This window comes from Sinocyclocheilus grahami, unplaced genomic scaffold (genome assembly GCF_001515645.1).
Source record: "Sinocyclocheilus grahami isolate Dianchi unplaced genomic scaffold, SAMN03320097.WGS_v1.1 scaffold354.1, whole genome shotgun sequence".
Taxonomy (NCBI): Eukaryota; Metazoa; Chordata; class Actinopteri; order Cypriniformes; family Cyprinidae; genus Sinocyclocheilus; species Sinocyclocheilus grahami.
Window position 1 is genome coordinate 932,229 of NW_015505533.1, and position 15,211 is coordinate 947,439.

General features: G+C 39.1%; 1 protein-coding gene across 1 annotated transcript in view; it reads right to left on the minus strand.

The window, feature by feature from the left end:
• The window catches only part of LOC107548737 (serine/threonine-protein kinase WNK2-like), a 54,023-nt gene that overhangs the window by 10,919 nt on the left and 27,893 nt on the right, over positions 1-15,211 (minus strand). Inside the window, exons 5-8 of the mRNA XM_016229538.1 lie at positions 10,758-10,846; positions 8,395-8,614; positions 5,921-6,158; positions 4,022-4,128 (exon numbers count right to left, since the gene is read on the minus strand). Of these exons, the coding sequence (XP_016085024.1) occupies positions 4,022-4,128; positions 5,921-6,158; positions 8,395-8,614; positions 10,758-10,846 (654 nt within the window). The remainder of the gene's footprint in view (positions 1-4,021; positions 4,129-5,920; positions 6,159-8,394; positions 8,615-10,757; positions 10,847-15,211) is intronic.

The window sequence follows — 15,211 nt, forward strand, 5'->3', positions numbered from 1 at the left end:
TCCAAACTCAGCTCCTGCAAGAACCTCAATCAGTATTTTCAGAAGGCTTGGTGATCGATGGGCTTGCCTGTCACGTAAGTGTGGCGGAGCACCACCATCTGTTTGAGGCAGCCTTGGAAGGTGAGGATGTGGCGCCAGTGCCTGGGACACCAAAGCGCCCCGCTAAACAGTGCAAGCGGCCGGCCGGCCAGTCCCCCTCTGCCAGCCCATTGACCTCTGCCAGCCCTCCCCATGGTGAAGCAAGCCCAGAGTCCAGGGAGTCTGCTTCGGTATGTTCAGTCTCTCATGGATTGGTTCAACTGTTTGTGACAAGTAGGCATGTTCAACTCTTTGCCTTTCTCACTATTTCCAGGAGAGAGACCCAGAAACCCCAGACAAAAAGAGGCGCTTCAACCCGAAGAAGACCCTGGGACAACATTTTTCACCGTTCGTGTGGCTCTCCCCACTTAAGTTGCCACAGCAGCTACAAGCTGCGCAAAAACTCTTGGGACTGGCCAGAAGGAGACTGAGGGTTTTTCAAAAGCCCCTTTTGTAAATAGTTTGTTTGTTTTGATTTCCTGTGTTTGATGTTTGCATTTTGTTTTGTCTGTTGTTTCGAACAATTTGTGTTCTAGTTTGGTTAACTGACTTGTTTCGAACAGTTCGTGTTCTAGTTTGGTTGACTGACGTTGTTCATATAAAGATATATATCTTTTTGGGCTAAAACATAAATTGCTTGTGGTAGAGGTGTCCATAACCCATTTATTCAATGGTATTTAAATGGGATTTCAATTTATTTAATTGGTCGGAAGGACTACTGTCCAAAAACCACTAAAAGCCATCCCCATTGATTAAATTGCAAATGGATACACATCCCACTCCCCATTGAGCGAATGGCTACGGTTTAATAGGTTAGTGGACAATCATCCCACTAACCTATTATAGCGATCCCATTCAATAAATGGGGAGTGGGATGTGTGTCCATTTGCAATTTATTGAATGGTATCGGTTAGTGGACAATCATCCCACTAACCTATTATAGCGATCCCATTCAATAAATGGGGAGTGGGATGTGTGTCCATTTGCAATTTATTGAATGGTATCGGTTAGTGGACAATCATCCCACTAACCTATTATAGCGATCCTATTCAATAAATTGCAAATGGACACACATCCCACTCCCCATTTATTGAATGGGATCGGTTTAAAAGGTTAGTGGACAGTCATCCCACTAACCTATTATAGCGATCCTATTCAATAAATTGCAAATGGACACACATCCCAGTTGCAATTTACTGAATGGGTTCGATTTAATAGGTTAGTGGACAATCATCTCATTAGCCTATTATAGCGATCCCATTCAATAAACTGGAAATGGACACACATCCCACTCCCATTTACTGAATGGGATCGGTTTAATAGGTTAGTGGACAATCATCCCACTAACCTATTATAGCAATCCCATTCAATAAATTGCAAATGGACACACATCCCAGTTGCAATTTATTGAATGGGATCGGTTTAATAGGTTAGTGGACAATCATCCCACTAACCTATTATAATGATCCCATTCAATGAATTGCAAATGGGCACACATCCCACTCCCCATTTATTGAATGGGATCTGTTTAATAGGTTAGTGGACAATCATCCAACTAACCTATTATAGCGATCCTATTCAATAAATTGCAAATGGACACACATCCCAGTTGCAATTTATTGAATAGGATCGCTATAATAGGTTAGTGGGATGATTGCCCACTAACCTATTATAGCGATCCTATTCAATAAATTGCAACTGGGATGTGTGTCCATTTGCAATTTTTGAATGGGATCACTATAATAGGTTAGTGGGATGATTGCCCACTAACCTATTATAGCGATCCTATTCAATAAATTGCAAATGGACACACATCCCAGTTGCAATTTATTGAATGGGATCGGTTTAATAATTTAGTGGACAATCATCCCACTAACCTATTATAGTGATCCCATTCAAAAATTGCAAATGGACACACATCCCACTCCCAATTTATTGACTGGGATCGGTTTAATAGGTTAGTGGACAATCATCCCACTAACCTATTATAGCGATCCCATTCAATAAATTGCAAATGGACACACATCCCAGTTGCAATTTATTGAATGGGATCGGTTTAATAGGTTGGTGGACAATCATCCCGCTAACCTATTCAAATGATCCCATTCAATAAATTGCAAATGGACACACATCCCACTACCCATTTATTGAATGGTATCGGTTAAATAGGTTAGTGGACAATAAACTACTATAGCTATCCCATTCATTAAATGCCAAATGGACACTTGTCCCATTTGCAATTTATTGAATGGGAATGCTTTACGTGGTTAGTGGACATTCATTCCACTAAACTATTATAGTGATACCATTCATTAAATGGCAAATGGAGACATGTCCCACTTGCAATTCATTGTATGGGAATGCTTTAAGTGGTTAGAGGACAATCATCCCACTAACCTGCCATAGCTATCCCATTCATTAAATGGCAAATGGACAAATAGTGAGTTTGTGGGATGTAGGGGCTACCCATTTATTGAATGGTATCGGTTTAATAGGTTAGTGGACAATAAACTACTATAGCTATCCCATTCATTAAATGCCAAATGGACACTTGTCCCATTTGCAATTTATTGAATGGGAATGCTTTACGTGGTTAGTGGACATTCATTCCACTAAACTATTATAGTGATACCATTCATTAAATGGCAAATGGAGACATGTCCCACTTGCAATTCATTGTATGGGAATGCTTTAAGTGGTTAGAGGACAATCATCCCACTAACCTGCCATAGCGATCCCATTCATTAAATGGCAAATGGACAAATAGTGAGTTCGTGGGATGTAGGGAGGCGTGGACAAGGGGTCCCCGTGGGTCCGGGGTCATTCCGTCATTATAATGGCCAAATAGTGGGTTTGTGGGACCTGGGGGCATGGCAGCGGTCAGCGGGGGTCCAGGGGTCATTCCGTCAACATAGTGGGCAAATGGACAAATAGTGGGTTCGTGGGACCTGGGGGGGTGGGCGTGGCCCGGGGGCATGGATGTGGTCAGCAGTGGTCAGCGGGGGTCCAGGGGTCATTCCGGTGCTCCAATGGGCGAGTGGACAAATAGTGGGTTCATGGGACGAAAAAGTGTCCACCCCTCCATATGGGTGAAGGCCACTGTCGTAATCCTGGGGTGGGATGTCCGTGCGCCACCTTGTGGCACGCAGGATACACGAACCCACGTACGTGAGCCATCGAACGTATGACAGAGTGTACCCGGTCTAAAAGTTATGGACTACCGGGTGAAATACCCATTTAATTTACACAGTGAAGAATATGTAATATGTATAATGTATGTAGCATTTCTTATTTATTTGTTCTACTGTAATTTTTTTGTCCTATTGCTTGTAATTAGTTTCTTATTCTTATTTAATTGCTGACTGATTACTTGTCTTCAGTGGGCTTGAGTTTTTTTTGTTTTGTTTTTTTTTCTTTAGGCTTGTATTCATTTTTGTGATATTAACACTGGTGACAAGAATCGTAAAATGTATATGTTATCAAATATGCCAATATCATAAAGGCCTTATTTAAAGCAAAAATAACTGATAGAAGTTATTATATCGTGATAGAATATTTTGGTCATATCGTCCACCCCTAAGCTGCATGATTTGAGGAATTATTCATGTCTGGAGCACAAATAGTGTGAGCACCACTAACAAATCAGACAAACGGACAACAGGGAATGCAACGCAGACCGTGTTATCATGCATGTTACATAAGGAAACATAATGAAACCCCTAGGCAAAAATGAAGTGGTTGATGACAAGGTGAAAACACGGTCCAGTTACAGAGCTGCAAACATTGTGTCACTGTGATAAAATGATGGGCTACATTTAAAAGCTATGCAAGTACAAGCATGCATGTGTACGCAAACTTCACACACTAACAGGGGAATGCAAACTTCACATATCACTGTGGTTTCTGACGTGCACCAGTGACAGTGATGGGGAGTGATACGGACCTGCTGGTTTGCTGTGGAGACAGATTCCTGTAAAGACTGGTATATGACACTGTGCAGACCACTGCTGTGGTAGTCCGAGTACACAGTCGAACCGATGCCGCTGTCAGCTAGAGAGACACAGAGAGAAGACAAACACGTACTAGGAATATTCTTGACATAACACAACCAAAACATCTGACCATTATGGCAGAATCAGTGTCACTCATCCCTTACTTTACATGGTAACAAAATGAGTAAAATGACTGGAGATTGTTACAAAAACTGAGTTTGCAAGGGAGTCTTTGATTCATATTTAATTTTTAACAACAGTCGATATTTGAATATTTTTAACCATAGGTACAGTGGGAAAAAAAATTATTTAGCTCATTTTGTCTCTCATAGTTGAGGTATACCTATGATGAAAATTACAGGCCTCTCTCATCATTTTAAGTGGGAGAACTTGCACAATTGGTGGCTGACTAAATACTTTTTTGCCCCACTGTAGGTTTGAATAGTTAAGTTTTTTTAAAGAAGCCTCTTCTGTTAACCAAGGCACTTATTTGACAAAAAAAAAAGAGTAAAAACAGTGAAATATTATTAGAATTTAAAACAGCTGTTTTCTATGTGAATATCTGTTAAACTGTCATTTATTCCTGTGATCAAAGCTGATTTTTCAGCATCATTACTCCAGTCTTCAGTGTCACATGATCTTCAGAAATCATTCTAATATGCCGATTTGCAGCTCAATTATTATTGGTGCTCAATTATTATTAATAACAGTTCATATTTGAAAAAATGCATTAGTGTACTTCTGTAATTAAGTGTAAATAAAGGATCAGCATTTGTTATTAAGCATTTAATTATAACATGTCTTACTTTCTTTGGTAAACATCATCACATGGAAGATGCTCCAAAAGTACACTTCCATAATGTATTTAAAGTGCTCTATTTTGCTCTATGTCATTATATTGTTTAGAGCATAATAACAAATTGTAAAATAACATTTTTGAAAAATTATATTTTATTTATAAGTTATGCTATGTCCTCTGTAGAGGACACCAGGACTCAGTTTTTCTAAAAAATAAAATGACAAGAATAGACATGAAAAGGCAAAAACAATGGGATTTTTTTTTAAATCACCAATAAATTTTTAGGTTTCAGGATTTTTTTTATAACTAACTATGTTATAAAATATATAACAAAATTATTTGATATACCATTTTGCTTTATGAAATATGTGTGTAAAAATTCCATAAACTGGTTTTCCCATTAAGCACAATGTTATCTATACACTGCATCTAATTTGCATATTAAAGTGCTGTTGGGACATGGTGAAACATCCAATCATTTTGCATCTCTGGAAAGCCCTGCATGTGCTCTGTACAGGACATCCAGACTTACAACTGTGACATGAGGTCTCAGAGAAATTCAATCAAATATAATATCAACTACAGAGGCAAAAACTCCATAGCTGGATCTCAGGAGGTTAATGTACTAAAAATGATTCTTTAATACTTCTTAAGATAAACTTAAGATCCACTAAGTGTACTCAACTGTGCCATTTTGGGACACCATGAATATTAACTAAAATGCACTTTTAACATACTATCTCTGTATTTAAAAAATGTATTTATTTACCACTTGTAGTACACTTGAACCCATCTTTCATACACTAGCACACTTGTGCACTACATCTTTTTTTATATACAGATAGTATGTTAGAAGCACATTTTAGTTTATATTCATGGTGTCTCAAAATGTCACAGTTGAGTACACTTAGTTTATCTTAAGAAGTACTAAAGAATAATTTGTAGTATATTAAATGATTAGACCACTTTAAGTACATTATGGAAGTGTACTTTTTTAAACCTGGGTAGAACTCTATTTAACCCCAAAACTTCACAAAACACGCAGGCTTACATGTGGTGGAGGTGGTCCTGGCACCGAGCGGACACACGTGGACATGCTGATCCACCTCTGGCTCTTCAGGCTCCAGCAGACCGGGCGGTTCACAGAGGACGGGCCCCGTCTCGCCCGGCACGGCCTGTGAGGCCCTCGGCACCGTCCTTTCCCTGCGCCACTTAATCAGAGCCACTCGGTCACGGAGAGACTTGCCCACTATCTTTGCATCGCTCTCATGGAAGAAACCAGACTCAACCTGATAGAAGGATGAGAGGGGGCTGGTGTGAACACGCATTTTTAGAGCAGAGAGAAAGAAGCCAGGGCACTATTTTAGGAACAGAGGAACACAGATCACAGAATTAAAGGAAAACTGTCTGTGGAGGAAAGCTTAAACTAGACACAACACACACAAAGAGATGTGCATCTCCATAACTGAGGCCGATGTGACATGCATCTTGATGCATAGCCAATGATACTATACATTAAAGATACATATGAAGCAGCTACCGATGCAATGCGATACGATTCACCCCATTACGATTTGATTCAACAATGCGATTCAATGCAATATGATGCAATGGAAAAAAACATGATGCTATGCAATTCAATATGGTTCTATGAGAGAACGCGCTTGAGAAACAGTTTAGAGAGGAAAAATCAATCTACATAAAATATTGGTCACGCTCTAAATAATAAAAGTATAGCACATCTACTAATAATGATATTGAAATAAATCGTTTTTTACAGATGCAAATATGTTAGAAACGATGCATCGCGATACAAATGCCAACTTGTATACGATGCACGCTTTTTTAACCAATGCATCGCATGGTTAATTTTTATGCTGAAGCACAGATACGAATCTGTGAATCTTACCATCCCTAATTCAGAAGAAAGAATCAGCCAAATATGACTAATGAGACCAAGAACAATTGTTGCTGCTGTCTCTAATTTAGGAAAAAGATAAATAAACCTACGTAGAAATATAAACAAAAAAATGAAAAATTATATTATATTATATTAGTATACAGTATATAAAATATTACATTCTGGCAATTCTCACTGCACTACATTATGTATTGAAATAAAATAATACAAACAAAAAAAATATTTAAAAAAAAACTGGATGCACAACACTCTGTAGATCTTCTCACATAACAGAGAACTGTGGGGGAGATTTTATTAATTGTCATAAAAAAAAAAGTGCCAACAATAATTTTGTGCTTTCGTGAGATTCATCCATAAAGGGTTTTGTGTAGAATAGAAAAATGGAAAGATCAATATCTGTCTAGTGAACGAAGCGGGTGAAACAAGGGAACCTTTGGGCTGTTTGCAGCGATCAGTATAAAAGACTAATTTTCCTTTTAGCAAACGTTCCCACGCATTACAATGCTCAGATTACATAACATGTGATCACAGCAAAAGGATTTTCCAATCTGAACCGGGTCCAGGAGGTCACAGACTGTCCTTAAGTGCAAGTGTTTGAATATATATAATGCGCTCAAGCAGCTTTGACTGCCTGTGTGTCCTGTATTAAAACCTTAAAACAGGTTTGGTAAGAACTGAAGCAGGTGATCCAGAGTTCCCGAGAAAGCGAGGGTGGTTTTCATGAAGTCTCAACTAGTGCAACTAAAAACACAGGACTTAAGTGCGGTCAAGGCAGCGGCCGAATGAAATGGGAAATGGAAGACGTCCTCACAGTCAGAGGTTACGATTGTTAATGGAATCCACCTCTCTAACAGAATAATTGAATGTTTATGCCAGAAGATATTCCATTAAAGAGCTTTCAGCTGTGTTTCACAACAGAGACGGGAAATATCTCTAGATCAGTCTCCATAGATAAGATATGAGTGAAACAGGAAGACAACATCAGACTTGTTTTTGTGGTGTTCACATACCACAGTTAAATCTTGTTTACTTCATTTAAAAGGTTATTTTTAAAATGAACAGTTCTGGCTCTAAATCCTGACATGTGAACCTGTTATAACCACTGTTGTCCACACATGAGCTACATGTCAGATCACATTTCTTGAATCGGATTGCGTTGTTGTGTTGAGTTTAATACGCTTTAATTGGACTCGGTTAGAATTGTTTCATGTATTCTTGGAAAAATGGGCATCTGGACATAAATGTTGTCATTTTAAGTAATTTAAATGATGTGGTGATTCGAGGGAAATGAGTGGAGAATAGAAACCATCCGGTGCTATGTTGAGCGTATTATCTCACGAGTCAGCGGTCAGAGTGGCCATATAAGTTAGAAACAAGTCAAATGTTATTTCTTTGTAGATTATATAACAAGAACTTGGAAAACAGACAAAACAGAAAAGGTAAGAAGCATTATTTGAGAAAAGGGCATACTAATATAATAGGCCTGCTTTAAAACTTTACCCTGCGCTGACGTAATTTCAGATTTTTGTGAAAAAGGCTAATTATTTCTCTTTGCTCTTTTAGCAAGTACTGCTTGGTGTGCATCAGACCGCTTGAACACGCACCATCTCCTGCGCCACGGCTTCAGGGACCTCCTTCTCCAGGTCGAAGCTGAACTCGATGGCTCCTCCGTCCCTGTACTTGCCCTTCAGCTTGCGGGGATCCTCCACCCACAGCTTCAGTGCGATGCACGTCTTCAAGCCGTCGTCCTCCTCGGCCAGCTCCACCCTCACGCCGGTGTCCTCCGCGAAGAACGCGTGATTCAGCAGGTCCTTGATGGAGTAACTGTGGGAAGAGCGTCGGCGGAGCGGTTACTGGACGGAAGAGGGCACAACGTTCAAATAAACGGTTTTCTTCTTCAGCAATTGTGAGCTGTGCTGCCAAAACGAGTGGGAATGCACACAGTCTAATTCTGAGCTACAGGCAAAAAAAAAAGGTGAAAAATTTAGATTTCAGTCGAATTCTGTGTTTTCACAAAAATTTGTTCATTAAACCCTCGTCTAGCGATCCCAATGTTTCAAATAGTAATTAAACATCTAAATATATCTTTATTTGTACGTTTTCTAAGAGAACTACCTTTTCTCTGCTTGCTTCAGCACGCAATCCCGATAAATATACACATATACATAGGATTATTACAGTATTTAAGTTTTCACGCAAACATTATCAGTTATGTCTTAAGCGAATGTTTGGGGAACTGCTGGGGAAAAACATCTGATGTGTAACATTATGTTAGATATGTGCTTTACAGTAGGACTTACTATATAGGCCATCTGTCTCATTAATGTTAATCTAACTATAAAAGAGAAGAGGGAATCACTCGCTGCAGTGGACACTGCTTTTGTAGTTTTAATAGTCAATTTATTTGTAATGAACACACTAAGGGGATTTTACATTAGATTATTTGTTTTTCTTACTTGAATGCTTGTTTAGATGTAAAATGGAAAAGGTAATGCATTATTTGTTTCTTTCTTATATTTGTTCTTCTGCGGTTCTTATTTATAATAACAAAGATAAAATAAAAATAGCTATATTGTGATTATTAATATAGTATTTTTAAGAAAGGAAGTGGAGGAAAAGTTGCAATGTTGCTCGCTGATTCGCTTTGGAACCTTCAGAAAACTCGATTTTTCTCAGAATTGCGTTTGCTGACTCTATCGACTTCAAACGGGTGGAGCTCAGTAATTTTTCGTCCGATTCCGACAAATCATACATTATTTTGAAGGTCTTTTGAATTTTTTTTTATTTTTTATTTGCTCATTGTGACTCATTTTGCCAACCCAGGTCACAAATGGTGATATGCCTTCAGGAAATTCTGAACAACAGCCTCAGTCAAACTACTGCGCTTTATATGAGTGTATTTAGCTTCTGTTTGCAATTTGAAACCCTATTAACAGCATTTGGGATATGTGCGATTACGATTTAAATCTTTTAAAACCCTTTCCAACACTTGTGTGATTTCCACAAAGTAAACATGAAATGATCACATTTGAAAGATAAATGCACAGAATAACAAGCAGAATGAGTAACAGAGTTAACCAGTCACTCAGCTGTGACGAGCTACTTTGGGAATAAATCTTCTGTATTTACAGACAAACTTTTTATCCCATAAAATAAGTGTTTCTTTTTTCTTACAGTAAGTTTGGTAACAGGGTTGAACAGCTGAATTTGATGAATGCAGTCAACACTATAATGTAGCAAAGTCATGATCAATGGCTAAATTATTCGTGTCTGCATTCAGATAAAACCAAATGTGGGTGGGAATTAATCTGGAAATTTGTCTGAACTACATGAAAATCCCATTTCAAAATGTTATTCTGTTCCTTCCATAGTTAACATACAGTATAGCATATGCCTTGTATAATTGACAAAATTATTTTATGATATTAATTATAGACAAAATTATACTATTTAATTAAAACAAATGGTACCTAACATGAAGTTCTTTAGTGGACAGGCATTCTTTTTAGTGAAATTCTTTGGCAACAGTTCCCACCACTTTTTGCGACTTTGTCGCCATCACTTCATACACTCACTACTATTGCACTGGACTTTTAGTTGTTTATCTAGAACACTGTGCTGTCACCCAGATCACCTGTGATCCAGCAAAAACAAGGAGCGACTGTGTCAAACAAATACTTTTTCTATTATTTGTTCAAATTCATTATTTACCAACAACAAAAAACCATACCTTCTCTGGCCAAACTCTAAAGCAGAATCGCATGTATGCATACAAACCCATAATGCACTGCCATCAAGATGGATTTTGAATGCAATGCACTCGATAACAGAAAGCATCAGTATAAACATTTGAAACTTCGGTGTGTGTGTGCAGTGTATTTTCATGCATCATGTGGAGACTGTACTCATGAGGGTGAGCTAGTGCAGATCAGCTCTGTCTGTACTATTCTGGGCTCTCGATACTCACCGCTCCTCTTTATTCTGACAAATACACTCGCCAATGATCTCTTTGACCTCAGGATCCATCACTTTATTATAACTGGCAGGCTTCACCCCCTGAGAGAGAGAGAGAGAGAGATATTAAGCAGCAGTAACTGTAGAGGACCAGCACATTTTGCTCATTTGCATGCATTTGTGACTAACAGACCAAAAACTAATGTTGTTATTCACTGGTAATCTTTCTCTCCAGTGAGCTGTGGCTCAAAACCTGTGTTTTGCGTGCGTTATTTGAAGGCCAAGTGCCACTAATGTTGTGTTTTTGTAATTTTAAATAAAAGAGTTCATGTTTATGTATTATTGCAATTTTTTTTATCGTGACATCCCTAGAGCTGTTTTTAATGGTTCTATTTATGTTTTTGGTCATATTACATGTCATGGTACAGAAAATGTTATTTTGTGCTCTGCAGGAAAACAGAAACTAGTAAATGACTGATTTTTTTTATTTTGGGGTGAAACTCTTTAATTGTCAATGTCAAAAGCAAAACAGGAAATTGAAATATTTTGATTTTGGGATGAAATATAACCTGGATGTGTTCTTGAGAAAGAGGACATCTCAACTAAACAATAAAACAGTGACTTTGCTCCATCTCTTGCTCTTGCTCAGCACTGAAAGAAATCATTGATGCTACTCGCTCTTCTCCTTCAGTAAAGATGAAATAAATCACGGCGATGTTCATCTGAACTCCATGAAGCATATTCATATGCATTATTTGCTGAAGTCAGCAGCTTGAGCGCAGCTTCAGAGAGAAATACAGAAGCCCGACCATCAAACACACATGAATGATCTTTACTCGGAGAGAAACAGAGACAACGCAAGACACTGATCGGGTTAGCTACTCAAATCAATACCCATCTACACACACACACACACACACACACACACAATTTCATTAGGCCTGGCTCTAAAGCTATTAAGCCAACACTTTTAATACTTCAAGATAAATCACACACAGAACATATAAATATAATTTAATGACTGACTATCTGAAAAGTCTAGATCAATGATTCTCAACCAGATGGCCCCAAGACTACATGCATTGAAATAAAACAAATCAAGCTGTAAAAAAGTGTGTTTGAATATGAGAACCACTGCTGTAGACCAGTTCGGTGTTTGCAAACAGTGGTGAGGATTTTTTGTGGGCAGGGCCTATGTGGTGGCAGAAAATGACAGTTTTCACATAGCAGTCTATGGGAGCCATGGAATAAAAGAATAAAAAAGGTCAACTTGAGTTTATATTTCAAAATTCTGACTTTAATCTCACAATTCTGATAAGGAAAAACAGCTTGTCATTCTCTCTTTTCCCCTGTGCTCAGAATCATGACTTTATATCCCTGACTTCTGGCTTTATTTTCCTCAGAATTGACAAACTCGCTATTGTTGAGTTAAACCGAGTCATAAAGTCAGAAATAGGAGATATAAACTTGCATATGTGAGAAAAAACGTCAGAATTGTGAGATAAAATAGGTAAATGTTATGTAAAATGTAATATGTTTAAATAGAATTTCGTGCTGTAACTGTAGGGCTAATACAATATGTCCCCAATGAACCTATTGTTTAAGACCTATTGTTTAAATCAAATTTATGCTTTAAAAGTAGAGTAATCTAAGCAGTTTTCATCCAGTCTGTCCGTTTAAACGTCTGCGTTTAGCTTCAAATGGCGTCTTTGATGACAGTATTCTATAAAAATGATTTGCATTCCGATTCTGACTTCCAAAGGCACAAAAATCTTTTTTCTTCTTATTCCATAAATTTGACCCATTTCCCTCCACTTGTTACCAGTGTTTTTCTGCCACCACAATGAACACGCAGCTGCAAGTGACCTAACTGTGATGTCTACTCCAAACTGGTCTGTAAAATTGGAATTTGAAATACATATAATTTTCTTATCAGAAATCGTGTTTGGTCTCGTACTGTATCGCGTACCTTGTCAGTGTCATGCGCTTTGCTTGGCCATTTGTTGGGATAAACAGGAAAGTGTGTCCAGCTGAATTTAATTTGAGTTTTGTTAGACAAATATAAAAAGCTTAGTATACCGCGGCAGCGGTCGCGGTAGCCCTCGTGTGAAGACCGAAGAGTTTTAAGACTATCGACTCTACCGTTCGACTCCACCGAGCAGGGACATAAGAATCACTTTTGAATCATTCTGTTTCCTACTACTTGTTTCCCTTCTGTTTTCAGCTTTTAATAACCAGTTCTTACTATGTGTTTCCAGATCCCTACTATCACTACCACTCGCAAACCATGCATCACACACTGCAGGCAGCGCAATCCTAACATCCTGCACACTTTGCCTAAGTCTACTAATACACTACTTTCTTTTTCTATTGGTCTCTGGAATTGCCAGTCTGCTGTAAACAAAGCAGATTTCATTACTTGGATCAAACCTGGATCAAACCAGAGGACACTGCTACACCTGCAGCACTCTCCAATAATTTCTCATGTTCCCACACTCCCCGTCTGACTGGAAGAGGTGGAGGTACTGGTTTGCTTGTCTCTAATGATTAGAAATGTAATCCTTTACCATCTCTGAGTATCAACAGCTCCTTTGAATCACATTCAGCCACTATTACCCACCCTCTTTAAATCCATTTTGTAGTTGTTTATCGACCCCCAGCACCATTAGGTAACATCATGGAAGAATTAGATGTGCTGCTCTCAAACTTTCCTGAGGATGGTACTCCCCTAATTATGCTTGGAGACTTCAACATCCACTTAGATAAACCTCAGGCTGCAGACTTCCACACTCTGCTTGCATCTTTTGATCTCAAGCGAGTGTTAACTACGGCTACTCACAAATCAGGCAACCAACTGGACCTTATTTACACACGGCACTGCTCCACTATTCATGTGCTGGTTACTCCACTGCACACCTCGGATCACTTCCTCCTCCCTCTTAACCTCAACATGGTTCCTGACACAACACACACCCCTACACATGTCATCTTTCGACATAACCTACGCTCACTCTCACCCTCCCGGTTATAGTTTCATCTTCGCTTCCTCCCCCTAAACAGTTATCATCTGCTGATGCTAACCGTGCTACTGATACTTTCTGCTCCACTCTTACGTCTTGTTTAGACACTGTCTGCCCCTTGTCTTCCAGGCCAGCTCGTACCACCTCTTCTGCCCCTTGTCTTCCAGGCCAGCTCGTACCACCTCTTCTGCCCCTTGTCTTCCAGGCCAGCTCGTACCACCTCTTCTGCCCCTTGTCTTCCAGGCCAGCTCGTACCACCTCTTCTGCCCCTTGTCTTCCAGGCCAGCTCGTACCACCTCTTCTGCCCCTTGTCTTCCAGGCCAGCTCGTACCACCTCTTCTGCCCCTTGGCTGTCTGATGGTCTCCTGAAAACATCGTTCTAAGCTCAGGGCTGCAGAAAGAGTATGGCGAAAATCACAAAATCCTACTGACCTTAATGTGTATCAGTCACTCCTCTCTTCATTCTCTGCTAATGCCTCCACTGCTAAAAGGACATACTATCATAACAAAATTAACAATTCGCCTAACTCTTGCATGCTCTTTAAAACATTTTCCTCCCTCCTTTGTCCTCCTCCTCCCCCTCCTTCATCAACTCTAACAGCTGACGACTTTGCCACTTTCTTCATTAATAAAATTAAAACCATCAGTGCACAATTTTCCACACCACAAACTGTCAAACACATCTTACCAGCAAACATATACTCGTTTTCATCCTTCTCTTCACTCTCTGAGGCAGAAGTCTCCAAACTCATCCTTTCCAATCATCCTATCCGCTTGATCCTATTCCATCTCATCTCCTTCAAGCCATTTCTCCTGCAGTTGTACCTGCACTCACTCACATCATTAACAGATCCCTTCACACTGGTGTTTTTCCCTCAACATTTAACAGGGCTTAAAGTTCTCCGGCACCGTGCCGGATCTCCGGCGTGTGGCGTTTAGCTGAGTGAAAATAAGATAGTCCTCCTACATTAAAAAAAAACTTGTTGATATCACAAGTTAATGAGTTCGCCTACCAATGTATGAGAGGAACACAGCTTTCACTCTAAACCAAACTAACATTACTAGCCAATCAGACATTTTTGGTCCTATAAACATGAGACGCGCATAATAGTATCCAACTACAGAGTTGCAGCTGATGAGCACGATACATTCTGAAAAAGCTGCGAGGCGCAATGGTCAAAGATTTCCATCTAGAGCCATATTTATATAGAAAAGCTATTTTCTATATAATTAACGGAGCTTTGTAAACAGCTCAGAGTAATCACGTCATCTCCATAAGAACGATATGATTGGCAGAATAAATTTACCTGTAGTTTTGAAAAGGTCCTGTTCACACATGATCTCTTAATGGCAATTTACCAGTGAAGACTGTATATGTGAAAGGGGCTAAACTCTTCCTCTGCATATGCGGTGAGTTTGGGTTGCTTAACGTTCATCTGGGAAAACT